This window comes from Syngnathoides biaculeatus, chromosome 8, assembly GCF_019802595.1.
Source record: "Syngnathoides biaculeatus isolate LvHL_M chromosome 8, ASM1980259v1, whole genome shotgun sequence".
Taxonomy (NCBI): Eukaryota; Metazoa; Chordata; class Actinopteri; order Syngnathiformes; family Syngnathidae; genus Syngnathoides; species Syngnathoides biaculeatus.
The window spans coordinates 20,592,451-20,607,842 of NC_084647.1; the positions used below are offsets into that span (position 1 = coordinate 20,592,451).

General features: G+C 42.2%; 1 protein-coding gene across 6 annotated transcripts in view; it reads right to left on the bottom strand.

Annotated features, from left to right (window-relative positions):
• Positions 1-15,392, bottom strand: part of tyw1 (tRNA-yW synthesizing protein 1 homolog (S. cerevisiae)) — a 32,739-nt gene that overhangs the window by 4,780 nt on the left and 12,567 nt on the right. For 4 of the 6 annotated variants that reach the window (XM_061827420.1, XM_061827423.1, XM_061827419.1 and 1 more), the window contains exons 11-15: positions 15,058-15,167; positions 14,045-14,222; positions 13,315-13,450; positions 8,181-8,291; positions 119-286 (exon numbers count right to left, since the gene is read on the bottom strand). In XM_061827420.1, coding sequence (XP_061683404.1) covers positions 119-286; positions 8,181-8,291; positions 13,315-13,450; positions 14,045-14,222; positions 15,058-15,167 — 703 coding nt within the window. Of the gene's footprint in view, positions 1-118; positions 287-3,249; positions 3,761-7,192; positions 7,409-8,180; positions 8,292-13,314; positions 13,451-14,044; positions 14,223-15,057; positions 15,168-15,392 lie in introns of those variants that run through there. The other 2 variants (XM_061827424.1, XM_061827425.1) reach the window with 2 other exon arrangements.

Genomic DNA, 15,392 nt, shown 5'->3' on the forward strand with positions numbered 1-15,392 from the left:
ATAAAAAAAAAAGATGAATGATGAAAAGATGAATATAATGAATGAGACAGCAGAAGCAGACAGGACAAGACAGGACACGAGGAGACAGGAGCCGTTCGGGACGTGCGGCGTTCGTTACCTTGCTGTGCGCAATGAGCAGGCAGTTGGAATGCTCGTGCTCGCAGGCGATTTCGTAGTCAGGGAGCATGTCAAGCAGCTGTTGCGTGAAGTCCACAACTTCCCGGTGCCACGGGACGTTGGCCATGGTCAGATTACTGGCCGAACTCTCGCCGCAGTACGTCACGCCCTGAAAAATACACACATGCAGAATAAGCAAACGAGTGATTCCTAAAAAGCAGTCGTCAAAGCTGGAGGCGTGACTGCACACATCTTGGGTTTTTCCTGAAACTTCCAGAACTTTTTTTTGTGCGAGTATCATAAAAAGAGCCCAATTGGCCTTTGTCGTACGAGCAGACGGTGAGTTGCAGCTCCTCGGTGCAAGTAACGATTGGGAATCTGCGCTCCCAGGCGGCTGGAAACTTTTTTTTAAATTTATTTTTTTAAACAGCTGACATTTCTTCCCTTTTCGCAGATTGTTTGTGCATTCCGGACGCGATCGATGGCGGCGGCACCTGGAGGCGTGCTGAGTAACAGCCCGGCGTACCCGAGTCGCCATAAATCAGCAGGTGGAGAGGCCCAGACGACGGCCACCGGCGGGCGTTTTTGATGGCAGAGAGGACGAGAGCCGTGATATATGAAAAGGCGAGTAGCCTCCAGGAGGTCACGTGACTGCCGGCTTGGCTCCGATCAATAATGTTGCTTGCAGAGTCCAGAAGCCCATAATGTCAAACATTTGTCGTCCTTACAACTTTTTTCCCTAACGCAATTATAATGGGCATTAATTCTACGCAGATTTTCACGACTGCGCCGCAGGCCAAACCCCATCTCCCGCCGAGAGCCTTTTGTGAAAATGTTATGAATATATTGTGGCCGCTATTGAATTTATGGCGTTGGGTCTGTAAGATAAATAAATAAAATGTACCTTTGTGTCGAGAACACAATTAATGGGGCGCCTATGAAATCAATAACGTTTATTGATCCGGCGGGGAACCAATCAATCACACCTCTGACGAGCGCAAGACAGCAAATGAAAAGAAAGTCATTCACTGAGAAGAAACAGAAGAAAATGCAACACTGAATTCAATTATTGCCACGAGCGCGCGCGCGCACATTTTGGATTGAACAACACATTATGTACACTCGCTGGACGCTCCATTAGGCACACTGGAATGCAATACTGCTTCCGCTGTGAATTGCTATTGGATGTCGTTCTTGTGACCTAAATGATGATCGTTAGAGTTAATACTCTGCGGAAAATAAGAGAGGTGACTTTAAGCAAGCTACTTTGTATGAAAAGAAATGTAATAAAATTATGTATGAAAAGCCACAATCTAGAGACATTTAGAGATTGAGTCATTTTTACTCAAATATAAAGTCTTATTTTTTAACTTTTCAAATCCGTTTTCAAGGAATACAGAAGTCATTTTAAGAAAATATACTCCTTAATATACATATACACACACCATAATTTTTTCATTACGCTACATATGGCATTATTCAGTGAAAGCGGTCAAGTTACATTTTTAAAAGTCATATTTGGGGAAAAAAAATGGCAATAGTTGACTAAAAGGTGATTTCCTTGGGAAAAAAAAGGCAACTAGTAGAAAAAAATGTGGCAATCTTATGGGAATAAAATGAAAAGTCCTTTACTATGGGGGGAACACTCATTTTCCAAATTATTTTGTATTAATTGGATTACTGTAGGCGGCACAGTGGATCAGCTGGTAAAGCGTTGGCCTCACAGTTCTAAGGTCCTGGGATCAATCCTGAACCCGCCTGTGAGGAGTTTGCATGTTCTCCCCGTGCCTGCGTGGGTTTCCTCCAGGTACTGCAGTTTCCTCCCACATCCCAAAAACATGCAACATTAATTGGATACTCCAAATTGGCCCAAGGTGTGATCGTGAGTGCGGCTGTTTGTCTCCACGTGCCCTGCGATTGGCTGGCAACCAGTTCAGGGTGTACCCCTTTCTCCTGCCCGTTGACAGCTGGGATAGGCTCCAGCACTCCCTGTGACCTTTGTGAGGATAAGCGGTGAAGAAAATAGATGTCTGGATGTATTCATGGGTATACCAGTCTTTCATGACTTTAGCGGGAGTGGTTAGATCCCAGAGCAGGTGTTCCCAATGAAGTGGTTGTTGGGTGTATGATGTGCCATTGAAGAAACGTTAAAATTTAAACATTATTCAGTCTCTGTATTCACACTGAGTACCGAATGAGCAAACACACGACAGGCCAAATGGGGGAGAAAAAAAACATGCAGAGCAAACAAAATGCAGCGTCTCTGGGAACAGATGAGACGCTCAAAGGACAAGGATGAGCTAACACGGGTTTGGCTGTTTTTAATGTGGCAACAAATTGCAAACCAAGCAAGGCTAGCAAAAATTATTTTTTAAAGAAAATGTGCATACACGTACATATGCTTGTCGCTAGGCCAGAGCATTTTGCTTCTCATTACATCGACGCGTCCTCAGACTCACTAGTATACTTCGTACGCAACACAGTGTCCCCTTCACAAAAACAAGTCACAGACATTTTTGTCCTGTTGCAGCGTCTCCATCAGAAAGCGAATATTTACAGTATCAAGAACCCCCCACTCACAGTTCATCTTTCGCAAGTTGGAATTTACAGGTGCGCCTCAAGTGCAATACCACGTATTGCCACAACATGCCTGGAAGAGAGAGAAGAAGGGGCATAGAAGGGCCCCTGCTGCACCACTGTGCTCTCTCTCTCTCATTTCAAAAATATAAATAGAAAATATTAAAATGAATAAATATTTAACTTCACCACCACACAGACATTCTAAAAAGAAAAAATGTGAAAAAATGTAAAAAATATGAAATTAAGAGCATGATCAGGAAACAAATTAGATACTAAATTAAATAAAACATTAAAATAAGACATTTTAAAAAGAAAATGCATAATCAGGAAAAAAATGCTCGAATGTGAAAATTCCAAAGAAAAATCTCACTACAAAATAACTCAATTCAAAAGTGACAAACATTTTAAAAAATATACAAATAAAATGTTACAAAATATACAAAAATTATGAAAAAATAAATACTAAAATCTACAAAATTCCAAAACTATGAGAAAAAATTAAATACAAATACAAGAAATCTTTTGAATACTGTACAGAAAATCAAACAAATCAAACATTGGAATACAAAAAAACTGTCAGGCAAAAGTAAGTTAGAAAACTACAAAATATTAGCGCACCTCTTTCAAAATACAAAATGCTTGGGATATAATAGAACAAATATTTAGTTGCATAATAAGCGCGGTTGCTGACAAATGCTTTATGCTGTGTAGCATTGCCGTTCCAGTGAACAATCCCGATGTCACTTTTGGGAACACAACTGCGCTGCAAACACCTACATGGAGCGTTCCGCCGCAAAAACAAAAAGCCTCACGCGAGACGTCTGAGAAAAATGAAGCTGTGGCACCCCGCCACCTTCAATTATTTACGGGAGTTTGTCACGCGTGTGAGGCGCCCGTGGGCTCCCTTGTCCTCCATCATCGTTTGGGGGCCCTTCTGCCATCCGATGACTGCGGACGGACGGCGGGCGGCTCTCGATAATGAATGAGCGAGCTGTCGAGGACGTGCTCCTGCGAGAGGCTCCTTTCTGAAGGCTAACAAAGAGCCTCGTGTGCTGTTTCTCTTCTGGAATGGCACCAAAAATGAAATGACACAACCCCAGAAAAAAAAAGACTAACCTAATTCAGGTGTGGTGTGAGAACCAGTCTGTACCTGGAGAAAAATCCTGCACCTGTGATAAATGTATTCAACCCTCATGAGACATTGTTGGATCATTCCACTTGTTCATGGCCATTTCGGGCCAGATAAGATTCAACATTTTTTTCTTTGCTTTGCTTTTCTTTTACATCAAAGTTTTCAACTAACATTTGTTCTTGTCCTCAGTATAAAAAATATACAAAGATCTTTCTGACTTGGACTTGGGCTACTTGCTGTTCAGTTAGCGACTGGAATCCCATTTCGAAGCAGGGTTGAACATATTGCCAGTGATTAGAATCAGAATCAGCTTTAATGGCCAGTGATGTAACAACACACAAGGAATTTGCCCTGGTGCAACATTCATGTTGAATACTGAGAAGAACAAACCAACTAACAAGAACGAAGAACAAACATTCAATCAAGAGGGAATGATTCCTTATCAGAGTCACAGATGTGCAAAGATGCAGAGTCTTGTCGCATTTAGAGCAGTTAAGAGTGCGACAACGCCCCACATTATGTTAAGATTATACAGAGTGCCCTTAACCTTTTATGATTCACCGTTATAGACAGTGCAATGACAATTGTGGTGGAGTTTAAAGTGAAGAAATCGTGCAATAGTCTACAGAATATATTACTATTACTGATTGGAGCAGCAGGGTGTGTGTCCCAACAACGACGCAAGGTAGAAAATAGTAGGTTCGCTGATAAAGAACTTAATAACTGAATTGCAAGAGGGGAAAAAACAGTTTGAATGTCTGCTAGTTTTGATGTGCATTGACGGCTAGCGCCTGACCGACGGAAGGAGCTGGAAGAGCTTGTGGCCGGGATGTGGAGGGTCCGAAAGGATCCCGCCCGCTCTGGACCTAGTTGGAGTGGCATGCACGTCTTCAAGAGTGGGTAGATTGGTGACGACAATCCGTTCAGCAGTTTTGATTGCCCGTTGCACTCTGAGTTTGTCATTTTTTGTGGCAGCCCCAAACCAGACTGTGATGGAGGTACACAGTACTGATTCCAAGACCGCTGTGTAGAACTGTCTGAGAAGTTTGCATCTTACAGCATTTGGGTTGCTCTTTCAAGACCCACAGAACATTGTTTTATGTGCCAATATAAGCATTAGTCCGCCAAAAGAAAGAGGACACTATTTTCTTTCACTACAAAAAAGGTCGTTGCCACATTATTCCATTCTTTCATAATCACCAGTAGAACATGGCGTGTATTCACTGAAAATGCTGCTTTCCGACCATAAAGCGGGGGAAAAATTTGATTTTTTTTATGTCAAGCAGATCAGCGACTCTCACTAAAATCGTTTACTTTTGTGACACTTAAACTATAAAGCAACAAAAAGACTGAGAATGGACTTTTGATGGCAAAATAATCCTTTCACATTCACATGCAGATTTTCGCTACTGGGAGCAAAACTCAGCACCAATCCGTTGTCAATTTTGGGGAAACACTGTATACCCAGTACCAGCTTTTGCTCTTATATGACCAATAGTATAGTCGAAGCTTCCACTTCTTAAATTAAAATGTGTTTGTATGCCACTTCTTCACATACAAATGAGCTGACTAAGCAGTTTAACGGGGTAGGAATCAATCTACATGCAACATAGCTTTGCCATTTGGGACAAAACATGTTTATTCAAATGTGGCTAGCCTAATTATTTTCACTTGTTATTGTCAAAAACGCATCCAGGCTTTCAATCTTGAGGCGACTCAGGGAAGAAGCGGGGAGTTTTGTAACACTTCAGTTCAGTTGAGGGCTCAAGAGAGTAAACGTTTTTTTTTCGCACATGGTGGATAATGTCCCATGACACGGGGACAGACCAGAAGTATCAATTTGTGAAAAAATATAAACTTGACGATATTTAGAATACAAGGTTTCCATGCCTGACGGTGTCAAAATTTAAAGAGCTTAAGTTAGAAATTACGAAAAAAATTTGATCATGAGATTTTTATCCATATTCAGAATTGGCCCGATTCTGCTGCGTACATATCAGATTCTCTCTTGACAAATCTCGCAATTGTGACACTTGAGAGGAAGAAAATGGAAATCGCGTCCCTCGCAATCCAGTCTGAGCTGACGCGAGGACAAACGCCATCTGAAGAGGACACGTGTCACAGTCCCTCATGAAGTCAATTATTCATCGGCTTGTGCGCAAAAAAAAAAAAAAAAAAAAAGACTTGCATGCAAAAGGGCCCGCACGTTGTTAAATAATGAAGCCCTCGTGTCTTTTTGGCTGCGCTAAAAAGGAACCCTAATACTCAACAAGACACGGTTTTCGCAGTGCTTTTAAGACTTTGAATACAACAAAGTGATTTGAGATTTGACTCGTGTTTGGCTGCGGATGCTTTAATTTCTCCAAATTCGCTAACACTTTTAATGCAATGGAGACGACGCAAGTCAAATCATCAGGTACAGTTGCGCAGTCAAAAACCTTAGCAGCTTGTTACAGAAAAGAACTGAGAACATTAGAAAACAATGAAAATTACAAATCGCATCCATTCTCTGAACCGCATATACACAGAATGTAGTCCCGTCGGTGTACTGGTGCCCATCCCCGGTGACTTTGGGCGGGAAGAAATATATGGTGACAAAATAAATGATCTAAAAATAAAAAATCATGAAGTCAGAAAAGTTCACCACGATAACAGCTTTGAAAGCCACTCCAAAAAATATCTTTACACTAGTGCTGTACGATATTTGAGCATCGTCATATGGAAGTTGGTGTACTGCAATACACGGTAAAGTCAATCAATGCATAATTAAAAGTGACCATAAGAGGGACCTGTTTGGAAATGGTCAAATGATTAAAAAGATTGTACACCTGCTGCATTCCCTCTTCAGAATTAAACTATGCAGGCGTGCACCAGCTGTGTGAGTGCGCGAGGTGCGTTCAGGAACACGGTGTACATGGGAGTGAATGTGCTCCCACACACATAACTGTAAGGTTGGATTACTACGAAAATTCTTTGTATCGGGAATGCAGTCTACTGTTGCATGTTTTTGTTTGTACATTAAGGAAGAAAAGTCTTATGCTTTAATTCCTCATTTAAAAAAAACATTCAAGTAAGTTTTCCTCATTATTTTTTTTTTTTTTAGATTGTAGGGGGAAAGCTCCAGCTGGCTACTAGTGTGGACTGAATGGGTGGCAAGAAAGAGTAAATGAAATGCCACTATTTTGAGAGGAAAAGCCTAGAATAAAATAATAAACTACGAGGAACTTGTTCATTTTTGGAACAACAAACTGAAATATGAACTTTTCCACAACAACATATACTGCAGTTTGAAAAAATATCCCAATATTGTGTAGAACTACTATCCAAACAAATCCTGATTAAAATTATATACATCCATTATTCAAGGATTTTCTTTATTCACAGGGGTGTAAGGAACATAACCCCCGCAAGGAACGGGGGAACAGTGTATGTACAAAAATATGCCATTACAGTTACAATTACTATTACACTTAATCACAACATCAATCCACTTCTCATACAGCATATCCTCTTTTGGGTCGTGGGTGTATTGGCGTCCATCCCAACTGACTCTGGTCTGGAGGCGGCGTACACCCCGAACTGGTTGGCAGCCATTCGCAGAGAAAACGTAAGTTTCTTTCGGCTTGTCGCCACATCGTAACATCTCAGATGAACGCTCATATTTGTTTGGCACAGTTTTTACACCAGATGCCCTTCCTGACGTAACCCATCTTGGGGAGTAGAGGTCCCAGTGAGATACCAACTCACAACCCCCGGTTTACCAAACCATTGCTCTCACCACTGAGCGATGGCCCCTCGGCAAGAGTACATAGGAATAAAACTAAATTGTGCACAGGCGCTCACATTCACACCAATGCACAATTTAGTAGTCTTCAATTAACCTACTATGCATGTTTTGAGGATATTGGAGGAAACTGGAGTACCCAGAGAAAAGCCACGCAGCCCCGAGGACATCCAAACTCCACAGAGGCATGGCCGGGATTTGAACCCACAAACTCAGAACTGAGAGGCAGACATGCTAACCAGTTATCCACTGTTCCGTCAAAACACCTACACGTATAAAAATATTTAAAAATACAACAAAGCTTTTGGGGACGAAATGTTACAAATGATCGCTAATAGGACCCAACTATGATGGGAAAAAAAACATCCAAATTTGTTTCCAGGTGTTTGGCTGAAAACTCCGACGTGAGGGCAGACAGCACATTGCATGCCAGCTACTTCACTTGGCCCAGACGCCGGCGCTCCGAACCCAAATGAGGCTGCGCTACCTGGATCACTCTCAAGACACGCGCCCAAAGAAAAAAAAAAAAAGAAAGAAAGAAAGGATGAGACAAAAGCATGATCCTACCTTGACCTCGATGAAGTCGGGCTGGCCTAAGGCAACGAGCTCAGAGTAGGCCTTCAGCTCGTCCACATTCCACGACTTCACCAGCGTCAGACGGTACACCGTCCGCTGCCTCTGAACCACGACACAGAAAAAATAAATATCAAAACGGAAAAATACCCGGAAAACACATCCATATAACTCAAAGAAGAAATTATTAAAGTGAAAAACATTACAGCAGACAAAAATTACAGTAAAAAGAACAAAAATGTTGAATTAAGTTACAACACACAAATGTTTGTATGGATGCTTGAGTGTATTTGAGGTGTGACCTTAAATGCATCCCCAGGTGTGCTGTCATTTAACTCACTAGTTGTCAGTTAACCTATCAGGAGCTTTCAAAGCCATGACCTTATCATCTGGGCCTCCCGTTTGTTCTGTCAAGACAGTAAGTTTTGTGTATGTAAACCTTTGAACTCCAAGGAAATAATATAACATTCTCAGAAGAAATTTTCTCTCTCACTGTTGTGACATTTAACTAAATTTAATTTTGGTGATCCCGACTGACCTGAGACAGGAGAAGTTTAGTCTGTATTGACTTCAGACTGTGAGACAATAAAAATGTAAAAATACAAAAAGATTTTTGCAGTGTTATGTAAACTTCTGGCTTCAACTGTAGATACATTTAAAGCAATCTACAAAGTGCCACATTGTTTGTTGTGCGAGAGTCTAGGGGGAGGGGGGAGGGGAAGAGAGAGAGAGAGAGAGTCAAGGACATCCTGAAGTGTAATTTGCAATAAAACAAAACACCTTCGCTTTGGTGCCTGGCCAGGACTCCATTGTTGATTCCGGGGACACAACTACTGTACCGTTGTTCCGCATGAAAGACGTCGCTGCAGTGCTGGAGGGTGTGCCGTGAGACAGAATGAAAATAGAAGGGGGGGGGGGGGGGGTCGCCAGCATTTTAATGCTACAGCTTTTGCTGCACAGTATGAACTTTTCCTAGGTGGATTGTAAAAATGAAAGGGGGCGGGGGGGGTGCTTGATCTGCTGCTGTTTGAATGCCGCAGGATCACGTAGACTGGAGTGTCATACTACTTACTCCACGAACAAGAAAAACAGCATGCTATCATATTGTACTTTACAAAAATATATAGTAACAAAAGAATGCGCATCATGATTTATGATGCTTCGACTCAATTAACTGTGCTGCTCCTTCTGGTCTACCTGCCTTGGCCACCAGAGGCCATAACAATGCAGTCGTAGAGAGACGAAGAAGATTTCACAGACTGCTATTCTCAGTGATTCAGCAAGGTGAAATATCATTGGTCGTTTGTCGTGGAGTAAAAAGAATACATGCCTGTAAGTATTTTTATATTGTCTCTTTCTCTCACTTGAACATAACTGCTTGGAACCAAGATGGCACCTTTCCTATGCTTTACAGTAAACATTGCTTTGGCCTAAGCAAAAAAAAAAAAAAACACAAAAAATTGCAAATGGGCAAGAATGAAATACGTGAATTTGGGATTGAAAACGTTCCATTTCACAGCAATCTGTTCCAGCCCCTAAAAAAAACTGTAACCAGTCTCACGGAAATTTAGCACTTTACTGAATAGTAGTGTAAAAAAATGGTAATCCCAAGTTAAACTGGATTTGAAGAATTAAACCGTTTTTATCATCAATTTCTTTTGACCCTCACTTTCGTTCATCTCGCCCGTCCTTTATTAAAAAGACAATCGGCAAAATACCTGCACAATCAACAAACTGGCATAACAAAACAAACGCCATCGCTGCACTTTCACTGTGAGGTAAACATGAGGCCCCGAGACATGAATAAAGTGTTATTTTTGTTCTTTGCACTTACAAGCACTTGGCATATTTTACAAGAGTAACTACGAAACAGCTTGAAACAAGCGCAATAAGCTTGTTTGGAAGAACAGTTTTCTAAATTGGCCAAACTGCACAGAAGTACCGAGACCAAAAACACGTGTTCTGCTTGCATTTTTGACAATGATGTATTGAGGTACACTTTGATAAGATATATATGTATTATGTACAACCCTACCACGAATAAGATGCAGTCATACAAACGTATTAGCAGCTTGAGAGCCCCATGCAATCTGGACAGGAAATGAGAGCAAGCAAGCGAGAGAGGTGGAGAGAGATGGTGGAATGGGACGTGACGGGAAAGAAAGCAAGACAGTAGGAAGAACAGATGAAGGTATGTAGATAGGGGAGGGAATAGGCGATGAGGAGCGATAGAAAAGGTGGAGAAAGAGTGAAAAGACAGGCGATTGATGGATGAAGAGGGCAGGGATCGCGGTTGAGCAAGGGACTGGTGGAAGAAGGGAAACAGTAAAAAAGACAGGTGGAGGAGAAGGAAGAGAATTTGAGAACAGGTGATGGAGGAGAAGGATTCTCCAAGGAATACTTTCACAAGTGTGTTTTTAGGAGTTTAAATGTGTTTAAAGCACGGCAGGACTACAGTATCATTTGATTGTTACTGAACATACCTCCCAATGATGATATTTTCTCAAAAATAAAATTAACGCACATGCGTGTATATTTTGTAAACTTCCGGCCAGTCTGAAACATCCCCATCCGTGCTTCAACATGTGCCATTCGACAACTTGTCGCAGAGTGTTCATGTTTGCTATGGACGTCTCAGAAAGACGAACACAGCGAATGTACATATATGTGTATATATTTTTAGCAGCTTTTTTTTTTAGGTTAGGTTAGGGTTAGGATATAACGTATGTTAGCTCCCTCTTTGTAAAAGAAGGGGAACTATTTTCCAGTAAGCGTCTGTAAAGTACCCAGATTTCCCCTGTTAGTAACGCATGCCCATTCATCACAAGGAGACTTTTCATCACGGGGGAGAGCTCAGACCGTCACACTGGCCTTCCACCAATTATTCACTTGCAGGGCACTCATCCGACAAGACTGTTTGAAAACTTGTCTTCACGCTGTTTCTGCTTGTGAGCTTTGTTTCTGGGTGGCCGAATAGAAGGTTTCCATAGAAGTGCAAAACAACGCTCGATCCTACACCTCGATGTTAGCGCCAGCGGCTTCAAATACTTGTTTGGTGCTTTACATTTACATTTTAGAAGCTGTGCAAAAACAATTCCGATACAGTTGTGTTACAAGGAAATAAAAACAGAATACAATGATTTGCAAATCCTTTTCAACCTATATTCAACTCAGTACACTACAAAAACAAGACATTGAATGTTCAAACTGCCTAATAATATGCCACATCCTTTGTGAATTGGGCTCAACTGGCAAACTAATCATCATAAGTGCCTGAAATTGAGTCCAGTCATTCAGAGCCCGGAGTCAATTATCTTCCGTGAGTTCAATAAACCCACTAATATAATTATGACACCATAATATGATTTGCATTCAAATTTAGAACACAGTGTATATATTTTATTGTCTCTCTATACCACAGTTTTTTACAGGTCTGGAACGAGAAACAGGTTAAGTGCTAACAACTGTCTTTAGTGTACGTATGGACAGAGGGGGGCAAGGCCGCCGCGGACCACCACAGGTTGTCACGCCACCACAGGCCACCAGCTGTTCTGATGGGCTTTTGTCTCTTTTCTTAAAACGTAAAAGGCCAGCGAGACCTTTTGTCCGGGCGGTCCCGGCCGACACGGATACGTTGTAGACAGAAATGGAAGCATGCTGGCACAGCCTGGCATCCGGCGGGAGCAGGCACAAAGGTTTGACGTTTTAAAGTCATCGATAAGAGCGGCTCAAAGCGGGCAAAGTGCTTTGGCATTTTAGTGGCTCACGCAGTCAAACACATAAACACTGTCCTCTTGACTTCAATGAATGAGGTCATAAACACACTAAAGCAGTGGTCGTCAGATGATGGGTCGTGACCCAAAAGTGGGTGGCGGGCTCACAACGGGTGGGGGGTGGAGAACTGACACGGGTAAAAATTTTTTTTTACAAAGGTTCTTCAACAGTACTGATATACAATGTTTGGAGGTTACAAATAGTACACAATGAACTAGCTCATGCAGGAGCATAAGAAGATGTGTTGAAGGGACTTAACTCATTTAATGTCAGCCGTGTTTCTAAAACACTCTTTCATCAGAAAAAAGCATATTCTCTAATGAGAAAAAGGTTGTTAAAAATCTGACGTTAAAACACGACTACTGGGACCAAAAAAAAAAAAAAAAAAATCTGAGAAATGGGATTTACAAAGATAAAATACAACTTGAAAACTTTGTCCTTCCAAAATGTCTACTTTTTAAAACTACATAAGCCCCCATTTTTGCTGGGGTTATGCCCCCCCCCACAACAGTAGATGAAAGCCCGCCATATAGAAATATGTCTAGAAAGACAGTAAGCCACAGCTGTAACGCAGCTCACGCAGTGGAGTCCCACTATTTTGCAGTAATCTTTTAAATTGTTCTGTATTTAACCAGGTAATGCAATTGGATGCAAAACTTTTTTTTATGATTGCTATTAATTTTATGACTGATATTTGTTGCTGACCGAAACTCTTTCTTCCAAAATCCTGCAATACAACACACACACACACACACACACACACACACACACACACACACACACACACACACACACACACACACACACACACACACACACACACAAACAAGCAATTTGCCTAAAATAGGGGCCTGAGCATCAAAAACTTCATGGACATTTTTTTTTTACTTTTCCTTATATTGGGACATTAGGATATATTTTATCTTTATATATAGTTTTTAATATATTCTTCTTAGGCGGTAAAGCGTTGGCCTCACAGTTCTGGGGACCCGGGTTCGATCCCGGCCCCACTTGTGTGGAGTTTGCATGTTCTCCCTGTGCCTGCGTGGGTTTTCTCCGGCCACTCCGGTTTCATCCCACATCACAAAAACATGCAACATTAATTGGACACACTAAATTGCCCCTAGGTGTGATTGTGAGTGTGACAGTCTGTCTCCATGTGCCCTGCGATTGGCTGGCAACCAGTTCAGGATGTACCCCTGCCTCCTGCCCGTTGACAGCTGGGATAGGCTCCAGCATTCCCCGTGCCCCTTGTGAGGATGAGCGGCATAGAAAATGTATGTATGTATTCTTCTTGTCAGAGTGTGATGACCATTTGTAAAAAAAACATGTGGACTGAAATTTGTGGACTGACCTTCTCCGCTAGGGCCTTGAGGCTGTCCAGGAACCGGGTCCAGAAGTCCTTAAAGAGCGGCCTGTCGATCTTCTTCAGGCTATCCTTGGTGCTGGCGTCCACGCTGACGTACAGCTGAGTGACGGGCTCCAAGCTCCTGAAAGCACCGGCAACTACTGAGCCTTCACCAATTATTGACTCCACCAAACAGTGGACAGAAAAGGAGGAGGATGGAGAAGTGGGGTGGCTTAGTACAAGAGTTTGTCATGAAGCATTCAGATAAAAATATAAAACACTTAAAAACAAGAGTGTCTTTTACATTTTTTTGTTTTTTTGCTTTTTGGGGCTGAAACAAACGGCATTTTAATTCAAAACGTGATTTGATATCCAGCGGACCCCATCATATTTGCTGTATGGAACCTCCGGAAGAGCTGGATGAGGTGGCTGGAGAAAGGAACGTCTGGGTATCCCAGCTAAAGCTACTGCCCCCGTGACCCGACCCGGAAAAGTGGTAGAAGATACAGGGATAGATGGATGGATGGAACCCAGGGATTCAACTATTTGTGGATTATTTAAGAAAACACCAATTTCAATGTTTTAAATTTTTTCTCACTCATTTCCTTTTTTGAGGGAGACCAACGCCAGAAACGCTCAAGGTAGCCATTTACTGCTACTTATTCACAGCTCTGGCAAACAACCCGACATCAATTCAAGGCATCTGGCTGCCGAGCGGCAGGAGTGGGAACGCTACCTGATTTCCTTGGGGAACTGCGCGTTGGTGACCAGGAAGCTTGAAATGCGTCGGGAGTGGAGGAGGCGCACGAAGCGGTTGATCTCGGGGTACATGATGGGCTCACCCACCAGGGACAGAGCGCAGTGCTGCACCATCAAACCCTCCTCGTAACGATCCAGTTTCACGCCGGGAACGCCTGGTGAGACAAAAGGCGGCGGCGGATTTGAAGCGCCGGCTCCAAACGACGACACATGGAGGCAAATGTAAAATGCAAAAAAGTGAGGAACAAAATGGAGTCTCGTGTGAATATGTTTGAATTTTTCCAGAAGTCAGATTTTATAAGTATGTCAAGATATTGCTTCAACTTGTTTTGTAATAGAATTGCTTGTTAAATAATGGTTGCAGTGCTAAAACACAGTGACATTTCTCAAAACTCTTTACAGTACAGCTTAACACCCTTTGCAACCCTCTCCCTGTCAAGAAATGGGAGACTATAGACTAACATCACTGAGGAAACCAACTGACTCGCTTGCGCAGTTCCTCAAATAAGTGGCATGGTGTGGCTACTTCAAGAATTTTTTTTTTTGTCACTCGCAGTTGAAGTTTACTGCCAAACTGACATAAAAAGAAAAGAAAAGTAAATACTGGGCTGCATGATTACATAAAAAAAACAATCAATATTAAACTGGGTTCTGCATTAAACAGAAGGGAAAAAGGACCATCTTCCTAATTTTTAAGAGAAGAAAAAAAAAAAGTCAAGATTTTTGGGCCTGTTGCGTGGTGAAATGGCTCTAGAAGAAGGAGAAATTACTATACAGTATTTAACTAGAAGTACTTTTGATTTAGTGTTTCTGTGGTCGGATTCAGGAGACGACTCAGTACAGCACAGCACGCACGAATGCAACCGCCCAGGAGAAATATTTAATTCATGCCTGGACTTTGCCAGAAATGCTGGAACATCAACAATAACCGCAGGAGCATCTCACGGCACATTTTTCAGACTCGCTAGATTGGCGTGTTGTGCCGCTGACCTCGAAACTGTCGGATCATGTCCTGATGCTTCTCCAGCGCGTCCTGCAGGATCTTCTCGGCGGGGTCCATCTTCCAGCGCCACTCTGTGCCCACCGGGTTGGTGTGGTGCCTTGTGGTCAAGCACGTGGAGAAAAAAAAAACAAAAACGTCAAAGCAGGTTTTTTCTGAGCTTTGTTCTTAGCACGCGAAAGATGTTTGCATTCAACGGACACAACAATAATAGGAACACCTGTATAACTCATTAGCCCCCCCCCCCCCCCCCAAAAAAAAAAAAAATTAAATGTGGTTACACTTGGGAACTTGGGTCGGTCGTTATGTAGTCTCTTATGCATAA